Source organism: Xyrauchen texanus, chromosome 45, assembly GCF_025860055.1.
Source record: "Xyrauchen texanus isolate HMW12.3.18 chromosome 45, RBS_HiC_50CHRs, whole genome shotgun sequence".
Taxonomy (NCBI): domain Eukaryota; kingdom Metazoa; phylum Chordata; class Actinopteri; order Cypriniformes; family Catostomidae; genus Xyrauchen; species Xyrauchen texanus.
This window is the reverse complement of record NC_068320.1, coordinates 12,418,072-12,437,722: the sequence shown is the minus strand read 5'-3', so window position 1 is coordinate 12,437,722 and position 19,651 is coordinate 12,418,072. Positions and strand designations below refer to the sequence as shown.

Genomic DNA, 19,651 nt, shown 5'->3' with positions numbered 1-19,651 from the left:
GCAGTGAAAGAAAGTTGCCTTATTCCAAAACAGACGAACGCTTGTTATAATATTCACGCTGAGATTCATGTTAAAATTAGTTTGACTTGAAACGAATAAAATTATATTGGAATTCGACCCAAGTCATGGAATTATGTAAACAAAGACCCAGAATATGCTCTAACTGCTGAGGTAAAATACAAAACATGCTCGTGTTCAATCATGTCGTGCGAATTCACAAAACGTCTTCCTCCGATAACATCATTTTTAGTCGAGGTCAATATTAAAACTGCATTTACACCCGAGTGTTTCTCACGTGCCATCTGTAAATGTGTCTTCTTCTCGTATATAAAGTGGAGTTTTGCCAGACAAAATGCGCCCATCGCCATCTAGTGTAGTTCAGGTTACAGTCTACGTTTAAAACTTCCTTTAAAGGGATAGTTCCCACAAAAATGAAATTTCTCTAATAATTTTTTCCACTTTCTGCCATTTCAGGTGTGTGCGCCTTTCTTTATTCTTTTGAACACATACAAAGATTTTAGAATATCATCTAAGCTTTGTAGGTCCATACAATACAAGTGAATGCAACCAGGCTTTTGAAGTTCCAAATAGGATATAAAGTCAGCATAAAAGTAATCCATACGACTCCAGTGGTTTAATCAATGTCTTCTGAAGCGATCCAGTTGGTTCTGGGTGAGAAGAGGCCAAAAACATTACTCATTTTTCACTGTACATCTTGCCATTGCTTTCTCTATGCACAATCATGATTTCAAGCTTGATTACATTTCCTAGTGCTTGATGCATGGATGCACAGAGCACTAGATGGCGCTATAGGAAGTTTAATCAAGCTTGAAATCATGGTAGCAAAGGAGACTGCTGTCAAGATGTACAGTTGGTTTTGGGCTCTCACACAAAACCAACTGGATCGCTTCATTGATTGTACCACTGGAGTTTAATGGATTATGTTAATGCTGACTTTATCTCCTTTATCTATCAAAGTTCTGGCCACCATTCACTTGAATTGTATGGACCTGCAGAGCTGAAATATTTGTCTAAAGTCATGCACATCTGGAATGACATGAGGGTGAGTAAATACATTTTCGGGCAAACTATCCCTTTAATCACAGTATATTATTATATCATTTGCAATGATGTAATCATATTGTACACACACAAACACACAATTATTCTATAATGACTATTTAGAACAATTTAATATGTAATAAATTATGTTATAATTTAATAAATTAATCATAATTAATATTGAATACATTTTATTAGTAAACCAGAACACCACCTCCCTTCATAAATATAACCTTTTTTCCCCAAAATTTGGAAACCTGCCCCGTATCTGACATGCTCTAAAGTAAATGACCTCATGTGAAGTCAGTGGCTTATATCATGTTAAATTAAAGGACCATTCAAATAAACTACATGGGTTTGTCTACACACAACATAACCTCATTAGATTTTTTTATAGTGCAATGTAATATTTAATTCATTTATTGACAATGATGCTTTGGCCATATTTGACAAATAATTAAATAATTAAGCACTAAATAATTGAGCTCTTACGTATTTTAAAGTCATCATTTAAGTCTAAATAATAAAAGAAAAACAAATAAACACAAATAAATGACCCATATATTACATGAAAATAAGGTAACACTTTAAAATAACCTTTATTAACAAGTCATTAATAAACATTTTATAACGCTTAACAGATCTGTACATTGAAATATAAATACATATACTGCATTTTATTTTAAATTTGATACATATCAACATATATAAAACAAAGTTTATTGAAATTTCAAATGATCTGTTGAGCATTGTATGTACTGTTTATTAATGACTTATGCCATTTACTACATAGCCCTACATGTGTTGCTGTGACAATGTTATTCAGTGATGGTGTATTCTGTTTATTCTGCATCTTCTCTAATAAAACATTAGACCAAATCCCAATTATGTTATTTAAAACATGCCTCCAGTGCAACATTCCATTATTCTCTAAATCAGATAATAAGCATAATTTTAAAGCAAACAGGTCATGATAAAAGAGTAAGTTAAACTGTTTTCTTTTTTATTTGACCGACAGAAAAAAATGCTAAAACAATACACAAAAATATTCAAGTGGCAAAACTGGCTTCATGAGAGCCCTTGCATGGCAATCCAATTTATTAAACTACAGATGCTTGGTTATACAAAATTGCACCACTTTAATTAAGGCGTTTAAGTTGACATTTGGCCACCCACCCATCAGAAGCATACAATGTTGCATTTGAAATACTGTGCCTCTGTCTCAGGTCCGAGGTCCTCGTATCAAGTAGGTTTATCTCCATTTATTTCCTTTTTTAATTCTAAGAGCAACAAGGCATTTGCTTGCAGTAATCAGAACAACACACAACTTGTAATGTTTACCTATATCCACATCCTCTATGGACACTCCCTAGGAATTGTGTTCTTCACTTCACACAGTGCAAATCCTCAAAGCATCCATAAAGATTTCATTTTGAGTTCATACTGCATGCTGTACCCAGTAAAGAGTTCGTTACGGTGTTTAAAGGGACAGTTCACCCCAAAATGAAAACAATTTCATCATTTATGCACCATCACGTCATCCAAACCTTGGAAAGATGACGATGATGATGATACGGGTTTTCAAGAACATGAAGGTTGACCAAAAACGTTGACCGAATTTTCAGTTTCGGTGAACAATCCCTTTGATGATCGAGCTAATGCTCACCGGGTACTCACGCACAACCGCTTTACAGAGTACGTTCAATTCATTTGTAAGCTTTATGAATACCCCTCTATGATTGCACTTGATGCACACTTATTTTTATTTTTTAGATCAATTCTTCCTGTTTTTTCTTGCTTTAACACAAAGTTCCCAGACCCCCATATTCAGTTAATCCCAACAGTAACAAAGACAGAAAACAGGTCAAATTATTACAAAGTTCAAACAGTCACTAACAGACATTTCATCCTCATTCTTTACTGACAGGATCCAATATTTGTTTTTCATATCCGCAGTTTACACCAGATGCATCAGCAAGCAAAGGGAGAGCATCACTGATGACAGTTTGTTCTTTTTTTAATCATGTATTAAAAAACCCAATTCTTTAAAATAGAAACTTTATTTAATCGGGATCAGCTTGGTGAAGAGGGATTTAACTATGTATTTATTTATGTAAGACCAGCCAAATGAAGAGCTTCTGGGTCTCACATTGGTGAAGTCTAAAACTAAATTATCAACCCCCCTGTTTGAAAAAGCCTGCTGTACAAACCTCTTTGTAAACAAAACAAAGAAACTTGAAATGGCCTAAAAGATGGACCTAAGATCATGGAAATGACTTTTAGATTACAATTTTCTTTTCTCCAGGGGAAATAAAGCAAAAGAGACTCAACACATATTTGAAGGCAACATCTGAGACTAAGGACAATATGATAGTGACAGAAAAATTATATTTTTTAACTTTTTACATATACATCACTGTATCCACAGGTATTTTCACCCCTAAAGTACAACTCATATCGATAGCTGTTGCGAATATAACATCTCCATGGAGCAAAATTCTAGTAATTATAAAAGAGAAAAAGGCAGGAGAGAAAGAAATCATGTTTTGAATAAAAGCAAACAAAAAACTAAATCATCAAAAATAATGCAAAAGAAACCAAGGAGTGAAAGTTATCTGTATGAACGATTTATATAGGAGCTCTTTGGACTTCCTCTCCTCTCTGGCTAAAATAGTGGTGCTTATAAATATCATTGTAATTGCCATGGCAACGTGCACAGCCTGGTCAGACATTCCCTCCTTACATTTACAACGGTGGCTGTCTCCGTTAGCGATAACACTGCGTGTAGGCTCTGTATTTTGTATTTTTTGTCTAGCTCTTTATTCATTTACTCATTTAATTTGTATACAGTTAGAATATATATTTATATAATTATATGTAAAAATCTCTTTCTCGTGACATTGGAAAGTGATGATGGCTAGCTATGTGCAAACAACTGACATGGTACTGTAGCCTTAAATCCATTGGTTGGTTGTTGGTGGGTTGGTTTGTTAAAGGGGCATCATCACACAGGAAAGTCCATTCGATGTAAAGTTTTAGTAACGTCGGAATGCTGGCACTGCTGAAAGACACAGCAGTAAATCAGACCTACAAGTAAAGAGGAAGAAGGAAAAGTACCATTAAGTTCTTCTTGCAAAGTCAATTTTAGATATACAGTACTGTGCTAAGCTTTAGGCACATGAGAAGTTTCACAAAAATATATTGTCTTAAGATGGTTATTTAGATCTTCAGCTTCAGTGTGTCAATAGGACATATTAATGCTAGACTTCCAAACTTTCCTTTTGCAAAAAGAATAGAAGAACAGGGAGCCCTGCAGCAGAAGTCATGGCCCCCACAGAGCCCCCCACTGATCATTGTGTCAGTCTGAGATTACATAAAGAGACAGAAGCAATTGAGACAGCCTAAATAGATGGAAGAACTGTGGAGAATTCTCCAAGAAGCTTGGAACATCTTATCTGTTAACAACCAAGTAAAACGGTGTCCAGGTGTACCTAGTAGAATTGGTGCAGTTTTGAAGGCAAAAGTGGTAACAACGAATATTGATTTAGCTTTTTTATGTTTACTGGACTTTGTACAACATTAAGTGATAAATGAAAAGTACTTATGGCATTATTTTTGATGGAGACCTCACTATACAACATTATTCACAAGTGCCTAAAACATTGGCACAGTACAGTAAATAACTTCCAACCACTTTTTCTAGAGCTTTAAACATGACTACAGAACATTGTTTGTAATGAACTGTCAATCATTTCCACTCAGCCAATGACGATTAAGCTCCTACCTGGCTCAGAACAAAAGAACAGCTGTGTATTAGAGCAGCTGGCAGGTGGACTTTTTGCGTGCCTTTCCAGGTACTGGGGTTTTCCTGTTGATTTGCCGGACCAGGTCATAGAAGATCTGCAGAGACCAAAAAAGTTTCCCAGTGAACACCGGTGCAGAGAGTACTTTTTTTGTTTACACTGAGGAAAACTGAAGACTGAAGCAAACTTTGAGAACATTTCTCTTATCTGATTGGACAAGCAGCATTTCAACAGTGCTGATGTTTAGTATAAATATAATTCTAATATAAAACATATTAATTATTGAACTTCTGTACACATTTCCGACAGATAAAATCAAGTTCCAATCTATGTTTTTCTTGTTGAGTATCCTGTGTCTCCTACAAAAGTAAATGTCACATTAAAAATGTAAAATGGGTTGTGAATTACTTTTCATGTTGACTTTAACAAGTTTTCATCTGAGGCTTGTCAGCTGTAATAACTTTCAGTTTTGATTTGATTCAAATTAGATTTTATTGTGATTTATAAGCATTGAATTAGATAAGATTCTGATTGATTTGGAAATATTTTAGTTATAATGTATATTTTGTTTATATATGAACAAAATCTCTCGTCTACTGCTGTCAATTTGACAGGGAACTTAGGAAAGTACATTAGGAAAATATTCATTTAAAATAATAACAACAGGGCCCAAACAATGCAGTTCAATTACTATTTACTTAACAGATATAACAATCAACACAATAAGAACTGAAGTAAACTTGAAAGTAAAAGTAAAAAATAAATAAAAAATCTTGGTATTTTAAAAGGAATGTTCCGGGTTCAACAGTATTTGTTACGATGTTGATTACCACAAAAAATATCTTCAAATCATCTTATTTATTTAAATAAAAAAGCAACAAAAAGTTTGGTTAAGGTAATATAGTTATATATAGTTATAGTTTACAATGGAAGTGAATGGGGCCAATCCATAAACGTTAAAATGCACCTTGTTTAATTTTTTCTCATTAAAAGAGTTTTACCTCCTAAAGACATGAATTGTAATTTTGCAATATATGTAGGAAATCATGAGCACTCACATTATTTATAATGAAGACTCCAGTCATATCAGTAATATAAAAGCTGTTTTATTCTACATGGAGAGGGTCCACACATGTTAGAATCACATGACCAGCCGAATACTACTCGCTTAATCTCAGTAACCGTCCTGTTATTTGACACATTTACTCATTGATTAAAGAAATCATGGCTGAACCTGAATACTACATTTCTTCAATAGCATCTGAAACTGAAAACTATTGATTTGAACTTATGCTGCATCCAAGCCACTAGGTGTCAGTGTAAGTCCAACATGACACAAAGACAAAAGTTACTGACTGCACCTTTAAAAGAAAAGGTACAGCCAACATTATGTGATAAGATGTTAATATTATAGGTGTTAACATGATTTTAGTGTGATAAAACCGCTAACTAACCTTTTCAGAGTAAAGTTATATCCAATATTACCACTTCGTTGCCATGATGCCTCATGTCGGTAAACCCTGTAAGCGACTGTATTAGGGCTGCAACTAATGATTATTTTGATAATCGATTAATCTAACGATTATTCGACTATTCTGCGATTATTGCATCGATTAATCAATAGCTCTTAACTGATTATTCAGCTTGTGCCCGACTTAAAAGGTTGTATTATACATGCTTACTAACAATAAAGAGGACAAAATCATCTATCAAATATATCTCTAAATGACATTCACTGAATTAAAGGGAAAAAATACTTTTTATTAATTCTGTAAAGAAATTCACTGCAAAAAAAACCCTATTATTATCAAGTGTTTTTGTCTTGATTTCCATTTAAATATGTCTAAAAATCCTTAAAAAAAAAGATATTTTAACTTGAGAAGCAACATATAAGATATTTAGACTTGCTTTAAGGGGATGTATCTTAAATATACAGTAAGTGTATTTTTTTTCACTTGTTTATACTTCTGTGAATGCAGTAAAGACAAAATATATGTGTATTGAAGATCTATTCTCAAAAAGCAAGTCTAAATATCTTATATGCTGCTTCTCAGGTGAAAGCATATTTTGTTAAAGGATTTTTAGAAATGTTTACATATTTGCATTTTTAATATTATATTCAACATTCTCAGATGACATTTTTTTCTTCTGCAGTATAGCAGCTAAAGAAAATGTACATTGTTTTAAAGGAGTTTTAGATATTTTTATTGAAAAACAAGTCAAAACAAAAACAAATCAAAAACGTATTTTGTTGCAGTGTATAATTGGGCGAAGACTTCCTCTCTCACCTTTCTGTTCACTTCAATCCATCTTTAACAAAAAACAAACAAACTCTCTCTTATTAATAAAGCTACGTATTGCCTTCATGATATGAGATCAAACGACTATTCGACAACAAACAAATTTGTCGACAATTCTAGACTAATCGTTTCAGCCCTAGACTGTATCACAAATTATCGTGTAAAAAATAAATTATGAAAAAAAAAAAAAAAAGGATTTATTACACTAAAATCATGTTAAAACTGTGTTTAAATCTTGTGACTATGCTTTTGATACCAAGCTTCCAACTCCCAATACAATGCAGTGTTGTAATGAGGCTCTTTCAAACAAAAGGCATTTCTTTCTCCTGAACTGGGTTGAGTACTACTGCTCTAAACCGAAACAGAGAGAGATCACTCATTCAGAGGTGTGGATGCTTTCCATCACAGATGTCCAGCTCCCACAGGGTAAAACAGCTCCTGCATTATCAATCAGTTCCATAAAACATCAGCAGCTTTCACAGCTGTTGCTGTTGCCTAGACTACAAAACAATGACACCGTAAATAAACATTTGAACGATAAAAAAAGAATTGGTTGTTGATATAGATCTAATACAGCAGCATTTGCATTAAAGATCTCTGTCACTATGTGTTATCCAGAGAGGCAGATATGTGATTAGAGCTAATAATCCATCCTGTCTATGCATAAAAACTTGAGCTTTCGGTGCAATAAATTATATAATGTTTTTTTTTAATTGCAATTAATCATGTCCCCAGACTATAATAAGGAATATTCCTACCATCTGAGCAATTCAAGCTTGAAGTACCATCTGTTTTCAGCAAGGGGCAGTAAGCAACTGTATAGGCAACGTGCAGCTATACAAAGAACAAACCAAACTCAGGCTTGAATGACACTAGCGGCAGCACAAGATGAGAACGCGTACTTGCGTTCAAACACAGCTGGATGGAGCGCAATTACGAACGCAGAGATTTCGAGGCATGTTATTTGTGTTTCAAACTACGTTTAACTTGACACAGAAACCTAAAAATGCGGTTTATGGCACGATGCAACCAAAGTGGGATGCTCCAAAAGCGTCCGTCTGATGCAGGTGTACATTCATGCAACCTTAGAAAAGCCCTTATAAAAATCTCAGACTGATTGACAAATTGCAAAATGGATTGCTGTGGACTTTTGGCTAACTTCCTGTCTAATTAGTTTTTGGCATTACTGGTTTTCAAGAACTAATTTGCCATTCCCAACTAAACTACTAAAAAAGTGACAACAGACCATTTCATAGAACACCTCAAACGAATACTCAAAACATACAAACCTCACTGTATAAATCATCTTTAGATTGCAATATAGAGAGCCTATCTTTTCTTTTTTTAGCAATAACTTTTTATCGGATCAAAAAGAAAACAAGTGGTATCGCTCATTCCTAGAATATACTGGTGCTTTGTTTGTCACTGGTTGCATCACAGATCAAACAGGAGCCCAGCTTTATATATGGGCTGCTGAAGTTTTCCTAGATTTATTTAATAATTTTTTCGAGAGTCTTACAGTCAGAGTCATAGAATCTAGTAAAAAGAAAAGCATCACTTTGACTGTGGTCACTCGCAGCTAAAGTTCTTCTTAATATCTTACTTAGAGAGCTCCAACTTTTGATTCATTAAATCAGTACGTGAATTTCACTTACGGGAGATTCAGAGGCAGTCACTGGACCTTTAATAATGATGCATGTCTCTGCTGTGACATGAGGAAATTAATAATCCAGAACCAATGCCAAAGCTCAATAAAAAAATTTCAAGATGTTATATCATCACCCTGTGCCCTGCGGCAAAAAAAGTTTTGTTTTTAACCGGAAGAATGAAATGGCAGAAACAAATACTTAAAAAATAACCATTTTACCATTAACACTTAAACACAACGACAATAAACTATTATTTTCAATGATGCTACCTGTAGATATCTGTTAACATGTCATGACACAATTCAGCTTACAAGTAAAACCAAGCACCCGTAGTCATGTTGCTACTACATAGAAACTGCTGTTTCTAACTGCCTGAACTGAAAACAGCACTATGTCATGTAGTCAGAGTCTGTGGCAGAGTCATGTTGCTCACAATAGGGCGCTCTGTGTCGGACTGCTGCAGCTGACAGGCTGCCTCGCTAATGTGTGACTACGCCTTCATGGAGCGATATCACTAGCTGACAATGACACTGTTCTGAGAGCTTGGCACAGAAGAGCAGCTCCATGGTGACGCCAACGCAAGCATGTATGAAGACAATTTGAGCCTGACCTAAACAGAACGGGCCGGGGAAAAGATCACGGCAATGTGGATGTGGAATAAAACACCATAGCACATATAAAGGAAAAATGGCCAACCGGGAGGACTAGGACAGTTTAACTGCCGTAAACAATTGAAAGTGTTGAAGATGCAATTCAAACAGACACTAATCAATATTATTTAGCTTAAAGGTTTAGAACATTGCTTCAACTCTAAATGTCTTTTTACAGTATAAAAGACCTTGGAGCCAAGGCCACAAGGCCATTTTTACATTGAAATGCAGGCATTTGGCAGACACTTTCATGTAAAATGACTTTGTGTATTCAAGGTAAACATTTATCAGTTTGTGTGTTCTCTGGGAATCAAACACATGACCTTGGTGTTGCAAACAATGCTCTAGAACAGTGATTCCCAACTGATGGTATGCATACCAAAGAACTGGAGATAAGGGATGGGTAAAAATATAGATTTTCCAATATATCGCAATGTTTATTTGAACAATCCAGATATCGTCTTTTACTTTATGCGTGTGAAGTTAGGCACCAAGATCTTTTCACTGCGTGTTGGGAGTAAAAGTTTGGGTTGACTCGTTCAGTGTAAAATGTGTCCAAAGATGAGATCCACGTAATCAATTTGTCACTGACAACAATTAATAAAAAAAAAAAAACATTGGCAGTGTCTGAAAACAGGAAAATGCAGCCTTTGCAGGCTGTGTACAGAGTTAGGAAGGGGTGAAGGCTTGTCTGAATCCAATGTTCACGTAACATCCTGTCTACTGAGATACTTGTATCTGATACATTTTTGAGGCAGCATAGGTGTATCCTTCACAATCCTGTGTGTGAGGATCCACAGAAGTTGAGGTGAAGAACAAAGTTTTTTTTCCCCCACTTTTCCCAATTTTTGATTCTATTTTAGCAAGAAAGTAGTATTGTCATTATTAAATACATACTTGGTTATTACAAAACTCTCATTAGGCTAATCAAGCCTCCGAGAGTGATAAAGGTCGACTGCAGAGGATCGTGCGGGAGAGAGACAGATCGTTTACGGACATGTCCGTCATATGTGTGTTTGTCTTTTAAGTTGTTAATTAAAATATTATTTATATTGACAAGGCGGTTCTCGCCTCCACCTTGCCCATCTTAACCCTCTTACATTGGTGCCAAAACCCGGGAAGGAGGAGGGATGCCCGCTGAAGAGTCCTCGACACTGCCATCTGCCGGGTGACGGAGTAGCCCGACCACCCGGATGCGGGGAACGGCCGCCGTCCGCGGGGCGAGTGGGGACTGGATTCCCCGACCTCCTGGAGCGATGGAGCCGCTGCCAGGGGCGGAGGAGTGCTCTGCCGTCCCCCAGAAACGCGGAGGGGTCGAGGGAAGACCGCCGTCCACGAGGGGAGGAGGGAAGTAACTCGCCGATCGCCTGGAGCGGTAGGGCCGCTGCCAGGGGTGGAGGAATGTCCCCAGGTGCCGCCAGAAAAGCGGAGGAGCGTTCTGTCCGCTGGGGGTCGGAGGTTTGACTCTGGTTCGCCCGGAGAGGAGCGGCTGTCGTCCACCAGAGAGTGTGGCGGAGTGTTCGAGGTCCACGTGACGGTACATCAGAGAACCGGTGAGTGAGCTTCTTCTCTCTCTCCCTCTCTCTCGCAACGTGTTGGCCTTTTCCCTCGCCTATTTATTTTTTTTGTTGTTGTCGTTTTCCCCTCCTGTCTACTCCCAGGTTGAGGAAGGCAGGGATGACGTGACGGGGCACAAAGCAAGCCCCTCCCTAGGGAAAGGGGGTGTAGGTCATGCTGGTGGCACCCCAGCCTGAGGTAACGCCGGGAGGAGTGTGGAGTGGAGGGGGGCGGGGCTAGAATGTTGCACGCCCGGTCCCAAATCGGCCTTATGGGGCACGCAAGGGATAAAGGCGGTTCGAGAGAGAGAGAATTACGGGCATGTCCGTCATGTGTGTGTTTAGGTTTATGCTTTTGTTTTCAGTTTAATTAAATTATTATTTATATTGACAAGCCAGTTCTCGCCTCCTCCTTGCCCATCTTAACCCCCTTACAGTCCCCTGTATAATAAACATCATTAGCGGAGAAATTATTTCTTTCACATGTAAGTTAAATGGGCATTATAAGTGAAATATACCCAGATTCAACTGATTTGAATCTAAATCTGATCGAATCAGGAAATCTTTATCAATACCGAGCCCTAATCGGTATTGATAAAAGGATGTCAACTGATCAAATCAATACAGATCGATCAAAAACAATCAATAATAAGGATAATATTAATTAATATTTAGTGTTAAGTACACATCTTTGGTTTTGTGTCGATGGAGGGTGCTTGGGCGTAACTGATGGTGCTGTGGGGGTGATCTAGAACCAAATATTTACTTTGACCAGAACGATAACAACTCTATAATAACGTGAGGGATAGACTTTCCACTATCTAATGACTTTTTGTATTGTCTAATCAATGCTTCACCCATCTGCCACAATAATGTTATGTATTGTAATTATCTGAATTACTATATATATTATTTAATGATAGTTATTTATATAAAGTGAATTATTTTTATCTGGGGTTTTTTGTGCAAATAATATGAGTTTAAAAGATTAATTTGATTAATTTGCATATCATGTACAATTTTTAATCAGTTGACAGCCCTAATTTCCACAGATTTGGTGGACAAACAAAATCCCAGAAAACATAGGTTTTGAAAATGAGATAAGATCAAGACAATATGACATTTTGTTCAAACCCTATTTCCATCTCTGACTAAAGGTCTAATATTGAAACAAATCTACATTAAAAGGTGAGTTATGATCTTTGTCAAGTATCTATCATCTAAGGGAGGCCTTAATAAGACTTCAGGGCTCACCTCATTGACGTTAATCTTGGACTTTGCAGAAGACTCCAGGAAAGCGCAGCTGTTCCACTGACGGGCGAGATTCTGGCCCTGTTCTTTACCGACCACCCTCTCATCTTCCAGGTCACACTTATTACCCACCAGGATCATCGGCACCTGAGAGACAAACATTCTCATTGGCATAAAGCACTAACTGGGATCCAATTGAATCTGTGAAAATATACATGCACAGTCATGCTTTCTTGATATACAAATGCACTACTACTTGTTTTTTTTTCATCTAGGGACCTATTTAAAGCCATTAGCCGAAACTATGATGCTCATCATTCTCGTGTGGCCACAGGTTGCAACATCTGTTCCTCAAACAACTGAAAGAGAGACAATAAAAAGGGAAGGAAAAAGATAGGGAAAAAGAGCAGAAAAAACCTTCTGGGCAATACTGAAACTCTAGACGTATTCCAATTAGCATAAAACACTGCAAACTCAGCTAGAAACGAACATACAACTCAGCTTTTAAATACACTGTCACGAGACAAAGAAGTGAAACTGAGACGATGCATTTAAATTTTACATTTATTTTTGGCAGATACATTCAAAGCGACAAGGAAATCCACATTTTGCGTAAATGATGATAACCACAGCAGACCAATTAAGTGAAATGTGCAACGTGTTTTGTTTAATCAGCTGAGGAGCTATGATTCTGGGCCAATCAGAAATGACAAAAAGATGGCAGAGCATGTGGGAAAATACTCTGGCCTTTTGTCTCACTTCAGAGCTTGGTTCAGAGTGTGTGATACACAGTACTATGCAAAAGTTTTTGGCACTTGTGAAAAATGTTGCATTAAATAGTTTTCATTGATCAATCCAGAAACATTAAAAAGCTAAATCAATATTTGGTTTGACTTTTGCATTCAAAATAGCACAAATTCTCTTATGTACACCTGGGCACAGTTTTTCTTGTTTTCTTTTTGGCAGATTGGATGTCCCAAGCTTCTTGGAGAATGTTCTACAGTTCTTCTAATTACTTTTGTCTCTTCATGTAATCCTAGACTGGCTCGAAGTTCAGAGGTGGTCACTGTGGGGGCCATGCTATCTGTTGCAGGGCTCCCTGTTCTTCTATTTTATTCTAATCTTTTCTATTTGCAAAAGGAATGTTTGTCTAAAATGTATATTTCCCATTGACACACTAAAACTGAAGATATAAATAACCATCTTAAGACAAATGTTGTTGTGAAACATATTATGTGCCTAAGACTTTTGCACAGTACTGCAGTTCAGTGCCATGTTAGAAAGGACATCCTAGTGCTGAAACTATCAAATGACATGGTTAGATGAAAGCTACAGGTAGAGCAGCACAAGACACTGAGGGTGAGAAAACATGACAGATGATGTGGAGCGCTACTTGATCGTTGAAAGTAAAAGACTCACGTCATCTGTGTCTTTGACCCGCAGAATCTGTTCTCTCAAGTCCTGCAGGTCGTTGAAGGTGGATTGTGCTGTTATGGAATATACAAGTGCAAATCCCTGGCCATTCTTCATGTACAGGTCCCTCATGGCTGTGAATTGTTCCTGAGTGGGAGACAAAGAGAAATTTTGTCTTATCTACATATCCATGTAAATCTACTACACTACCGCTCAAACTTTGGAATCATGAAATTATGTTTTGAAAGAAATACTTACTTTTATTCAACATGTTGTCATAACATTGATTAAAAACTACAGTAAAGACGTTTGTATGTTTTAAATAGAGCTGTCAAAATATACTCATTAATACAGCATAAACCAGCATAAGTACTTGTTGGAAGAGCGGAACCTTTGCAATGTGTCAATTACACTGGTGCATACTTCACAACACACACAACGGTTCCACGTCAGTAATAAAATGATTGAGAAAGGACCGCTTAAAGCTATTTGTTCTACAAAACAAGCCCAGATGGAACTTGTAACAGAAATCAAGTATTATTCAGCCTATGAAATGTGCATTTAATTACCACAGAAGCACGTCAAGTCTTAACTATCAACAAAATGTAGAATGAAACGTTTTTGTCTGCAAGCGCTTTTCATGTGGAGTTCAAAGCGACATTTGACATGAATCATGAATGTGGCTTCACGATTGCTGTAACAAAGCAGATACAGTCGGCCGGCTGATTAATATTGTAGAGGATGAGAGTTTAAGCTCTTTATTGCCCATTGCAATGCATACGCAAACTATGTAGGGACTAGTTCTTTCAATTAGTCAAACTCCACTTACACTTTGGGAAACATTTAATGTTACTTGAATTGGTGATATTTTTATATTATATCTTTATACTGTGGAAGGCTTTGTTTTGAAAATGTTAATAGGGCACAATATTGTTACATATTGTTTTGTTTTCTTTCCTAAGAAGGAAATAAATGCATTTGGAAAATAAGTATATTTAGTTACATTTCAGCACTTTCAAAATCTGCAATTAATTGCGATTAACTACAAACATTTATGCGATTAATTGTGATTTAAAAAAAATTGTGAACGCCTCACAGCACCAGTTTTAAATGACTTTCTATTTCAAATAAATGCTGCATTCTTCAAAACTTCTGTTCTTCAAAGAATGGTGAGGACCTGAAAGTCTGTTTCTCAAACTAGATACAATTTTACCTGTCCTCTTGTTGTTAAATCAAGTGTGCTTTCTCCTTTTGAGACAGCAGTGCATTCATCTCTCAAAAAAACATCAGGAATGTTTCTTTGTGACCATTTTTTAAAACCAAAATTGAACTTCAAAAACATAATTGTTCTCAGTACTTAAGCAACTGGAAAAAATACATCTCATTGTGATTTCCACACTTTTCATTAAAATAGCACAAGACTTCTGAACATGCCAAGATTATAAAAATGTTTCTCTAGTATCAAAATAGCATATCATAACGATTGCACAAGATACATACATAACTGTAGGTAACAGTCATTTTTTAGTAAACTGTAGTAATTGCTGCTGAAAAAAGCTTTGCCTCTTTCAAAGGTAGAGACTGAATTATAATAATAATGATAATAACATTTCAAACAATAATTATAATTTACAACCAATTAAATATTATAACTTATTGTTTTGACTATTTCAATGCAAATTTATTGAACAAAAGGATCACTTTCTTTCAAAAACATAAGGATGTCTGCTAACACTTTACAATAAGGTTACATTTGTTAGTATTAGTTAAAAACATTAGTTAACAGGAACTAACAATGAACTGTAGATTTACAGCATTCGTTAATATTGGTTAATGTTAATTTCAGCATATAGTAATACATTTTTAAATCAAAAGTTATTAACATTAATGAATGCACTGTGAACTAATGATGAACAATTGTATTTTTATTAACTAACATTAACTAAGATTAATAAATGCTGTTTAAATATATTGTTCATTGTTTCTTCATGGTACCTACTGCCTTAAATAATGTTAACGAATGGAACCTTATTGTAATGTGTTCCCAAATGTTTTAGTCATTCCAAATAATATGGACATTTCATGCATAAACATATACAACCATTCTATACTAAGGTCAGTTCCTGTCCTGCTATGAGCTGAACCTCATTTGACCTGCAAAGGTGTGAAGTTAATGTGGACAGAAGCACATCATTGGCTCTGCAGCTTTCTGTTACGCATGGAGTTGAAGATGGTTATGAAACGTAACATGTAAAAGCTATGGAGGAGAAATAATGATATTTCTCTCAAGAGGACACAAGATTGTCATGCTAATTAAATGTGCTAGTGAGCAGGCATGGAGTCAGTTTTTGATGGAAAGGAATAGTTCAATCACAAATGGAAATTCTGTCATTATTTACTCACCATCATGTTGATTTCTAACCAATATGATTTTCTTTCTTCAGTGGAAAACAAAATGAGAAATTCTGAAGAATGTTAACACTTCTCTTTTCCATCCAATGAAAGCATACAGGTTTCAAGCCTCCAAAGAGGACAAAAAAAACAAAATAATAGTAATCCATATGATTCATGATCCATAGTGATAGCTTTACTCGAGAAACAGATTCATTATTCATTAGAATTACCCTCTGTAGTAGCATTCAAATCCCATTTGTTCTTCAGCATATTCAGATGAATGAGATTTGAGAGCAACGAGTCATATTGTGCTTTTTTGAGCTTGGAAGACCCTGGTCACTGTTGCTTTCATGGTATGGAAATAACAGCATCACCATTCTTCAAAAACCTCTCCTTTTGTGTTCCACAGAAGTAAGTCATTTGGTTTGGAACAACATGAGGGAGAGTAAATGGTGACATCATTTCTATTGAACTAGTGAACTATTCCATTAAGGGCTCTATACAGTAATAAATGTATACAGATTGCATATGACTGCAGGTTTATAAACAACTTTGTTTTTCATCTCTCAGTAAACACTATTGACTTCAGACTTATTTTTTCAGGATTTAATTAAGAAGATGTTCCAAAGTGTCTTACACTTTATTTGAAACTAGCAAGACTTGTTCTTCATCCTGATTTTATTCAACCCCTTTTAGATTTAGAGTCACGCAAGTACCAGTTCTTCTGTACAAAAACTGAGGCCAACTAGCCAATTTGTAGTTCACTTCTCCAGACAGAATATAGTCAGCTACTTTGGCTCGGTTTCATTTGACCTTGGCTCCATTCTGCGGCAGAGAGCCCAAGGACAGCATTCACCGTATGTCACCACAACTTATAAGTTGTAAAACAGGGGCTTGCAGAGCAGGATATATGTCCTTATCTCCTTAGGGGGCCAAAACTACTCTGTAACCTCCTGCACATTTGCAAGAAGATGACGGCTACAGAGTGACAGTTATTCATCATGTAGCAGACTTACAGTTCACTCATTGCTAAACCGTTTACTTGGATCACGCTGGGCTTAAAGGGGTAGTTCACTCAAAAATACAACTTCTGTTATCATTTACTTGCGTGTTGTTTAAAACCCATATGACTTTCTTTCCTCTGTAGAATAGGCTATGAGGAATTATTGTGTAAAGTAAGCGTTAACTTCAGCAAGTGTTTATTTTATGATTGCAATTTTTTTTTTTTTTTAGTTAATCGTGATTAATCTCAGGTTCTGAAAGATTCATCCAAGAAAACAATACAATGCTTTAATAAAATTTTCCACACAAAGCCTTCCACAGAATAAAGACAGTAATGCACTAAAATAGCACCAATTCAACTAACATTAAACATTTTCCAAAGTCTAATTGGGAGTTTTACTGATTGAAAGAATTAGTCTCCACAAAGGTAAAATTTGTATTGAAACGGGCATTCAATTATTAAGCTCTCATGCTCCACAATATTAACCAGCCGGTAGACTGTTGCGCTCCGCTTTCCTACATCATGAATTGTGAAGCCGAATTCATAATTCACATCAAGCATTGCTTTGAACTCCACATGAAAAGCACTTGCAGACATAAACGTCTCATTCTGCGTTTTGGTGATAGTTAAGACTTGACTTCAGCATTTTATCACCGGCACAGAATCACTGCTGTGTGTGTTTGTGGTGTAAGTATAGTGACTCCGGAAAGACACATCGCAAAGTTTCAAGAAAAATAAACGTATTCAAATGTTTTAATTAATGGCATGCATTAACCTGTTAAGTGTGACAGCTCTATACATAAATACAATTCTGTCTGTTCATCAGATTAAGTGATTGTTTGCCTTAAAAAGCTTGGAATATGACGAACAAGTCACATGGACTACTATCTGACACTTCTGGGTGCTTTTTTTAAGCTTTAAAGTGAGTCACTATCAACTGTTATTGTATGTACATCAGTGATAGCGACACTCTTTAAAAAAAAAAAAATCTCCTTTTGTGCCATATGGGATTGGGACGACATGAGTATAAATGATGACAGAATATGCATTTTTGGGTAAAATATTCATTTAAATTGAGTTATATTATCTGCATATATACATATATATATATATATATACACTCACCTAAAGGATTATTAGGAACACCATACTAATACTGTGTTTGACCTCCTTTCGCCTTCAGAACTGCCTTAATTCTACGTGGCATTGATTCAACAAGGTGCTGAAAGCATTCTTTAGAAATGTTGGCCCATATTGATAGGATAGCATCTTGCAGTTGATGGAGATTTGTGGGATGCACATCCAGGGCACGAAGCTCCCGTTCCACCACATCCCAAAGATGCTCTATTAGGTTGAGATCTGGTGACTGTGGGGGCCATTTTAGTACAGTGAACTCATTGTCATGTTCAAGAAACCAATTTGAAATGATTCAAGCTTTGTGACATGGTGCATTATCCTGCTGGAAGTAGCCATCAGAGGATGGGTACATGGTGGCCATAAAGGGATGGACATGGTCAGAAACAATATTCAGGTAGGCCGTGGCATTTAAACGATGCCCAATTGGCACTAAGGGACCTAAAGTGTGCCAAGAAAACATCCCCCACACCATTACACCACCACCAACAGCCTGCAGTGGTAACAAGGCATGATGGATCCATGTTCTCATTCTGTTTATGCCAAATTCGGACACTACCATCTGAATGTCTCAACAGAAATCGAGACTCATCAGACCAGGCAACATTTTTCCAGTCTTCAACTGTCCAATTTTGGTGAGCTCTTGTAGCCTCTTTTTCCTATTTGTAGTGGAGATGAGTGGTACCCGGTGGGGTCTTCTGCTGTTGTAGCCCATCCGCCTCAAGGTTGTGCGTGTTGTGGCTTCACAATGCTTTGCTGCATACCTCGGTTGTAACGAGTGGTTATTTCAGGCAAAGTTGCTCTTCTATCAGCTTGAATCAGTCAGCCCATTCTCCTCTGACCTCTAGCATCAACAAGGCATTTTCGCCCACAGGACTGCCGCATACTGGATGTTTTTCCCTTTTCACACCATTCTTTGTAAACCCTAGAAATGGTTGTGCGTGAAAATCCCAGTAACTGAGCAGATTGTGAAATACTCAGACTGGCCCGTCTGGCACCAACAACCATGCCACGCTCAAAATTGCTTAAATCACCTTTCTTTCCCATTCTGACATTCAGTTTGGGGTTCAGGAGATTGTCTTGACCAGGACCACACCCCTAAATGCATTGAAGCAACTGCCATATGATTGGTTGATTAGATAATTGCATTAATGAGAAATTGAACAGGTGTTCCTAATAATCCTTTAGGTGAGTGTGTATATATATATATATATATATATATATATATATATATACATATATAGAACCCACATTGGTCAAAACCACTTAACCAACCCATCTCTATTAACCTGTAAGTATATTTCGTATAGGCTGTTTACTTTAGTTAAAAGTTTCATAGCTTACCGTTCCGGCTGTATCAAGAATTTCCAACATACACTGTTGTCCATCCACCTCCACTTGCTGCAAAGGCAGAGAAACACAAAATCAACACAACA

At 36.5% G+C, this 19,651-nt stretch overlaps 1 protein-coding gene across 1 annotated transcript in view; it reads right to left on the bottom strand.

Moving 5' to 3' along the window:
* Positions 1–2,129: 2,129 nt before the first annotated feature.
* Positions 2,130–19,651, bottom strand: part of LOC127637615 (ras-related protein Rap-1b) — a 74,618-nt gene continuing 57,096 nt past the window's right edge. The window contains exons 4-8 of the mRNA XM_052118768.1: positions 19,560–19,616; positions 13,691–13,831; positions 12,275–12,418; positions 4,847–4,962; positions 2,130–4,149 (exon numbers count right to left, since the gene is read on the bottom strand). Of these exons, the coding sequence (XP_051974728.1) occupies positions 4,876–4,962; positions 12,275–12,418; positions 13,691–13,831; positions 19,560–19,616 (429 nt within the window). The 3' untranslated portion in view covers positions 2,130–4,149; positions 4,847–4,875. The remainder of the gene's footprint in view (positions 4,150–4,846; positions 4,963–12,274; positions 12,419–13,690; positions 13,832–19,559; positions 19,617–19,651) is intronic.